A 7,548-nucleotide genomic window follows, 5' to 3' on the forward strand; every position below is an offset into this window, starting at 1 on the left:
TCGTCCGATGCTAATTCGTACGATACGCTTCCGATTAAATTCCCGATTCCGAAATTCATTTCCGATACGAACAATATTTAATATTTCCGATTCCGGAATTAATTTCCGTTTCGAACAAATATTTGATATTTCCATTTCCGGAATTATTTTCCGATTTCGATAATATTTCCGATTCTGACAATATTTCCGTTTCCGGCAATATTTCCGATTCCAGCAATATTTCCATTTCCGATAATATTTTCCGATACATACCATGTTTTCGTTTCCGGCAACATCTACGACTTGGATAACATTTATATTTCCGATACGATCCATATTTCCGTTTCCGGCAATATCATCGTTTCCGGAGTATTCATTTGCTTGCCTTTGACGATCTCAGCTCCCACTGAAACCAAGATCCGTCGATTCCGAATATCCATAGATGGAGTATTTAATGCCATTAAATACTTGATCCGTTTACGTACTATTTGTGTGACCCTACGGGTTCAGTTAAGAGTACGCTGTGGATTAATATCATTAATTCCACTTGAACTGAAGCGGCCTCTAGCTAGGCATTCAGCTCACTTGATCTCACTGAATTTATTAACTTGTCAATTAATACTGAACCGCATTTATTAGACTTATCATCAAATGCATACTTGGACCAAGGGCATTATTTCCTTCAGGGGGTGCCCCAAATAAGTGGTGTGAATTTGTTTTAGTTCTATTTTCTTGAGTAAAGTTCATTTTGTGCTTCACTTTAGGATTGAGCACCAATTTCCAAATTTATTCCACGCTCTTACCCCTTGCCTAAACGTTTCACCATAAAAGCCCTCTTGACCCTTTTGAGTTGAGTCATTGTCGGTGGAGGGAGGATTTGGTCAAATTTATGGAGCGGGATTGTCATGTCGAGATGTCGAGTAGCCTTCTTTCCTCTATTGCAATTTTTGTCTTTTCCGGCGCCTTCGTGGCGTCACGAGAAGCTATCTTTGAGGGTGAATAGGATCTAGAGAGTTGACGCGGTAAGATCGGTTGAAGGGGAATAGATTAGTGCAAATCCTTAGTTCTCTATGCTTCAGACTTGAATCCTTCACTCGACTTAGGACATTGATTAACATGCATTCTTTTATTGAATTTCTAATATTTGCATTCTTTTGTGCTCGTTCCATAATAAAAGCCTAGTTCTTGAATCTTTTTGTAGTTTGCTTTTCTTTTCTTTTCTTTCCTTTTCTTCTCTTTTCTTTGTTTGTTTTTAGTTTATTTTCCTTTTTAGGTCTTGCCTTGATTCAATTTTTGGAAGAGTTATGGGTTGAACTCTTTGGAAACCCTTGCGAGATCCCACTCGCCCTCATAAGCGATTGTGGGGTTTAAAGAGTTTGTTGCATGTGCTTAAATGCAACCGTGATTCCTACGAAAGTGAGTTAGTGTGCATTCTTGTAGTTCTTATTTTCGTAATTTTGATTTTTAATAAACAAGCTCATTCTCCTTCCCGTTTCTCATTCTAGCTTTGCTTGAGGACAAGCAAAGGTTTAGCTTGGGGGAGTTTGATGAGCGACATTTATATTGCTCTTAGCTTAGGATTTTAGTTCATTAGCATTTTATTATTATTTTTGCTTTGTTTTATTGTTTTTAGTTCGTTTATCGCATTTTTTCATTAATCGTAATATTTTCTCGTCTTGTCATTTTTGCTCTAAACGTGCTTTTTGTGCGCATTTTCATTGCTTAAGGGTCGTTTTGAGCATTGACGTGTTAAATAATGTGTCATTATGCTTGATGATGTTTAATATGATTTTACTATTTGTAAAAATGCGATGCGAATTAATAAAATGCTTTTGACTTTTAATAACTTGCTTTGCGATTTGCTAACTTGCTATACGATTCTTTGCATGTGCAGCGACGAATCTTTGTGTGTGCATACCAACAGCAGCCTTGCAGCAACACACACGAACAACAATAGCCTTGCAAGTGCAGCCACAATAGCTGCTGTACACGAGCACAAACAGCAGCTGTACATGCCTTTGTAGCAGCCTCGTGAGCCCTCCAACTTGACCCTTACATCCCTTGATAGCAGCTAAACAAGAGCAAGCAACCACAACCACAACACTGCAGAACACACGCCATTACAGCATCTACACTCGAGCAGAAGTGAGAGCAAAGAAACACGCAAAATTGCAGTTTGCAGGGCTGTGCGTTCGCACGGCCTTGCTGTGCGACCACACGGAGTTGTTGGACCGCACAAAACAGCAAAACGCTTGCAAGAACTTCCCGCTTTCTTGTGTGAACGCACAGACTCGCCTGTGCGTACACACGGCTACGCGGAATCGCTGATATAAATACGAATTCGCAGCATTTGTTCGGAAAGTAGTTTTGATAATTAGAATTATTTCTTCCCAAATTAGTTTATACATCAGTATACAGCGTAACTATATCTAAGTTGGATTAAATCCTACATTTTCTAGGAATACCTCGCCGCAAAAGTAGGACATAAATCAACCTTCATGGGGAATAGGAACACACGTATAGTTCGTAATAAATTAACAATAGTCAATAATTAGTCATTACCCTGGTTTTACAGTAGTAATACAATTTGCCCTATGATTGAAATCAGAATGTCAGACAGTACAGTCTTCGTAGCCTTGCTACCAATGATTCCCCTTCCTTCATCAGCTTCAATATGCTCTCCTATATCGAAGAACCCTGCACAAAAACCAAGAAGGAGACGCGGGTTATATTGGCAAAATTTAACCATACAAATCTAGTTCAGGTTTTAACTTAAAAAGTGAACTATTATTTTGGAACGGACTATAATATAAATAATGTAGGATATTGCACTTCTTTTATCACCATGGCCACAACCATCTAGAATTGTTTCCCTAACATCCTGAGTGGTGGCCTTGTTAAAGAATATGAAGTGATCCATAATTCCATCTATGTAGTCTAACACAAGGTTTGTTTCCTCGAGGCAAGGTCCGCTACAAAACTCATCGACATGATCATGGGGTACGTGGAGCTCTCCTTTCGCTATCAGTATGCAGGACTCATCACATTGACTGTACAACTTCTACATACAAAAAAGAGAATAGAATTACTCTGTAATACAAATCAATTACATAGAAGTTGATGTAGAAAGCTTTATGTGGACTTACATGTTTCTCGTGGAAGCACACCAAGGCTCCATCAATAATATGAGTTGGATCAGCACTCGTTCCATGATCTTCCTCATCCCCTTCATGGCCTTGGTCTTCCGCACCCTGCCCAGGATGCCCGCCTATAACTCCAATTTCTGGCTCATAATCATATTCTTCTACCGCTGAATGAATAAAAAAAATTATGTTAAAAAAATAAAACTGAATCAATCTTCAATCAAATCTTAACTAACATAACTTAGAGAAATGCTGGTGTTTCAAGATCATACAACCTGAGAAGAAACTGATAATAACAGTACAAATAACTAAAGTCACCAGAACATATATTCCGATTTTGAGTGAGTATGCCATTAGCAAAAGTTATTCAAGTTCACAAAATTGTAAAGGACAGAATTACACCATAAAGTTCAGCTTAACTTATAAAGTATACCATTACTCGATATATTATGTACTTGCTAGCTATATTTGGAACAACAAACGTTCCTTTTTAGGTATCAGTAACCAATTCTCAGGAAAAATAACAGCACATACATTACAGACCAACCAATTTGGAAAGTAGTGACCTATCTTCTGCGGGAATTTAAGCTTTGAAATGTTGCATTGGTTTTCTTAACAAACTTAAGGGAAAGGAGGAATAGCTCCTTACAATTATAGTACAGTTGGAGAGGAAGTCACCAACTTTCACTTTTAAATCTAATTTCTGATTTGCTTTCTCCTCACACAAGCTACCTAACATAATTCTTATAAACAAAAAGAAAGTTACCTTATAGACTAATCTTGAGTCAAGCAAACCTTGAGTCATTTCAGGCTGTAAAACTTTTTTCAGCATCAATATCTCTGTCAAACTGTCCCCATGGTTTGCACTGCAAGATTGTTTAGTTTCAATTTAAGTTTAAGAAAACAAAAGTGATATTCAACATTTAACATAATTCCACACCAATAATAGAACATACACCTTTTTCCAATCACAAATCTCGGTACAATTCCATTCTCATTCTCCAGCTTTTTCAATGCATCTCCTACACACAACTGGAACTATAAGGTTACACCTAAATTTCCCGTCTTCTATTTTTTAAAGGAATTTTTCATATTTACCACCTTTTAAGTTTAATATTTTTGTATTTACCACCTTATAAAATGTTATTTCATATTTACCACCTTAATTTTATGAAAAGTTTCGTATTCACCACCTTTTAACGAATTTCATCAGATTTTTCATCCACGTGAACTCCACTTAACCAACTTCTTTAACTTTCTTCATCTTTTAGTAGGTTTTCAATTGAAGAAGTTAGTTAAACAAGGTTCACATGGACCGAAAATTTGATGAAAACCGCTAAGAGGTGGTGAATTTAAAATATTTTATAAGATTAAGGTGGTAAATATCAAAATATCTTTTTTATAAGGTGGTAAATACAAAAACATAAAACTTAAAAGGTGGTAAATACAAAAACATAAAACTTAAAAGGTGGTAAATATCAAAATATCCTTTTTTAAAGATAAAGGCTACATCTAACTTTAATAACGAGGATTACAGATAGAACCCATTACCGGTTGGCATCCAAGCTTTTGGAATTGCATTTATGCTCCTCCTCCGACCAGAATGTGTAGAAATATATGACATCTTACTAACCAAACATAGAAGAACTATTAATTATTAATTACCATAAGAGATAAACAAACTTTCACAAAGGCGGAGATAAACAAGAAGCTTCTCTAAAACAATTTATTGTACATTTCATGTTATTTTTCAATGAACAAGAAAGAAACCAACTAATACGCAAAAGCATACATGTCGTTGGGGAAGGAAATCAATTGTACTATATTAATTGATGTAACTGTAACTTGGACACAAAAATTACAGAGTAGATTCTAGCAGCCCATATTAAAAAAAGAAGGACAACGTGCGGAGTATGACAGTGTAAAGTTGTCTCAAATACTTATCAAGTCAGAAAATAGTAGCAAAAATGTATTATGCAGTGATGCCATAGCCATATATTGTCATGCTGACAGCACAAATAGGATGTTCCTTCTACTATGTTTGACAATATTACGTATTGAAAGATAGATATAGTAGAAGGAACCAGATGAGGCTAAGTATTCTTTAGCACCGGCCACAATAATCTAACGCTAGAGGAAGTACGTCATCAGATGAAGAAGAGACACATGCAACATTATACACATAAATATAGTGGACTAGTGCTTATTTCTTTCAAATTATTCTTAGCACTAATAATAAACATTATGGTTCGTTAAATGCAAAAGCAGACCATCTTTAATAATAAAGATTCACGTTAACATTGACAAACTGTTCAAAAATGAATATGATTATAAATCTGGGTCATTTCCCCAACTAATCCTATTTTTTTTCAAAATAACATTATATTGGGGAGAGATTCTATGGAAACAGATGCAACATCATTAGATATTTAATAATAAATTTCTCTCTCTAACTTTCCTCTCCAGAAAAAAAACCCTCCTTCAAAACCCTAATCGCCGCCACCAAGAGCGGCTCGCTAGTGGTCGGAGCCTGTTGCTCGCTCACGATTGCCGGCGAGCCTGCTCCTTCCGTTCATCTTTTTTGTGTGGTTTTGTATTACATCGCTGGTTTTCACCGACAGGGAAGAAGAAGAGGAGCCAAGTTTTACTTGAAAAGAAGCTTTTCCCTCCTCTTAGTTTCCTTTCTTCTCGTCGGGCTTTGTAGTCATCGGAGTCGACAGTCAAACAAGAAAAGTTTAGCCACTCATTGTTTGGGTTGGAGGATTGTTCGATCGAGTTTTCAACCATTGGTTCTTAATTCAGATCTATCCTAAACGCCGCCACCGACAATCTCACCGGTAAAAGGTAAAAGTTTAGGGTTAGGGTTTCTTTTTGGATTAGGAATGGCTAGTTGCAGGGCCGTCTCTAACCTTTTGGTGGCCTATGGGCGAAATAAAAAATTGAGGCCCACACTTCTTAAGGTACACGAATAAAACAGTTGCGCGTAGATATGACGTAGTTTTTATATTGAAAAAATGATGTAAATCACTAACATTTCACTTTTTAAGACATAACTAGTGTGTGGCTCGGGCGATGCCCCGATTGCTACATTGAATAGTTAAAATTTTAGATTTTTCTTGAGAAAAATATTTGATAAGATACATGTAAAGCATTAAGTGAAAGCATTCATCAAGTTCGTCAACTACACAAACAAACTAAGTCATTTATCGTGAGAAATAATTTTTCAATTGCATCATCTTACAATTTGTATAATTTGTTTTCTAGTGGAAATAAGTGATTCAAAATTAACAAACACCAAATTAGATACATGCAGCCATGCAAGGCATTTCTGCAGTTGATGCTTAATTATGAGACTTATGACATCATGGTTATTCATGGTTATCCTAATTCTTTAATTATTATTTTTTTCCAAAATAGTCAATAGAAAATAAAAAGTCACATAAAAGTTTAGTTGTTGTAAACTTCATGTTAACATTCATTTATAAATTAATGTGAAAAGATAAACCACAAATGGTTGTTGGTTAAGATGGTAATGAGAGTTATCCTCCACACTTGAGGTCTTGAGTTCGAACCTCATTGTATGTATTGATTTTTGGTTGTCCATGATATGACATATTATTTTGTGAGTGGATGATGTGGCACAAAGGGAAGAGTACTACGTGCCACATAGACATTTTTCTCAACGCCTTTTAATATATTAGTATAGATACGTACTACTCGGTACTACTCCCTCCGTCCCGGAATACTCGCAACGGTTTGACTTTTTGCACTATTCACATAATTCACTTTGACCCTATTTTATTTATAGTATATGAAAATAAGTGTTAGCATATAATATATTGTTGGATTCATCTTAATATATATATATATATTCAAAATATTAATAGTTTATAAGTTTTTATAATATATAATTGAAGATATTGATGGTCAAAATTATGCATTGGCAAGCGTGCTCAGTCAAACCGTTTCGAGTATTCCGGAACGGAGGGAGTATACATTTAATTAAACTAGCCAAGAAAATTTTTACCTATTACAAAACAGGAAGAGATACTGAAATTTAAATTAAACAACAATGATGTAGTAGCGGATCATCCAAGAGTTTTAACAAACCGGAATAATTTCTAAAGTAAAATAAAATTCCATTTTATTTCTTCTAAATTCCAAATTAAAACAAAAAAAATGAAAACATTACATGTCTCTACTTTTGGTGATGATCTAGATTCAAATTCGGTAATACAATGTAATTGCATAGTTAACCGTAAGAAATTACAAAAATGAGGGGAAATCATTAGGTGAAAGAAACAAAAACAAATTGGATAAAAAAAAAAAACATTTGATGGGAGTCGAACCCCGTATGGCAGTCTCCAGCAAGTTTTTATTTTCAAGCGGGCAACACCACTGAGGTGTATTGTTGAATACTTACTAA

At 35.4% G+C, this 7,548-nt stretch overlaps 1 protein-coding gene across 8 annotated transcripts; it reads right to left on the minus strand.

Moving 5' to 3' along the window:
- Window positions 1-2,337: 2,337 nt before the first annotated feature.
- Window positions 2,338-5,594, minus strand: LOC110790519 (uncharacterized). Of its 8 annotated transcripts, none has more exons than XR_002533799.2 (5): window positions 4,674-5,594; window positions 4,081-4,144; window positions 3,889-3,988; window positions 3,126-3,289; window positions 2,338-3,040 (listed from the first exon to the last, which is right to left on the minus strand). XR_002533799.2 is itself a non-coding variant. In XM_056843752.1 (4 exons), exons 1-4 carry the CDS (start codon window positions 3,474-3,476, stop codon window positions 2,549-2,551), a joined length of 597 nt encoding a protein of 198 aa, XP_056699730.1. In that variant the 5' UTR covers window positions 3,477-3,640; the 3' UTR covers window positions 2,338-2,548. The 8 variants fall into 8 exon arrangements, 4 of the variants coding, with proteins under 4 accessions (XP_056699730.1, XP_021851000.1, XP_021850998.1 ...); XR_008933003.1 differs by having other exon boundaries at window positions 4,081-4,154; XR_008933002.1 differs by having other exon boundaries at window positions 3,889-4,154.
- Window positions 5,595-7,548: the final 1,954 nt, after the last annotated feature.

Source organism: Spinacia oleracea, chromosome 4 (genome assembly GCF_020520425.1).
Source record: "Spinacia oleracea cultivar Varoflay chromosome 4, BTI_SOV_V1, whole genome shotgun sequence".
Classification (NCBI taxonomy): domain Eukaryota; kingdom Viridiplantae; phylum Streptophyta; class Magnoliopsida; order Caryophyllales; family Amaranthaceae; genus Spinacia; species Spinacia oleracea.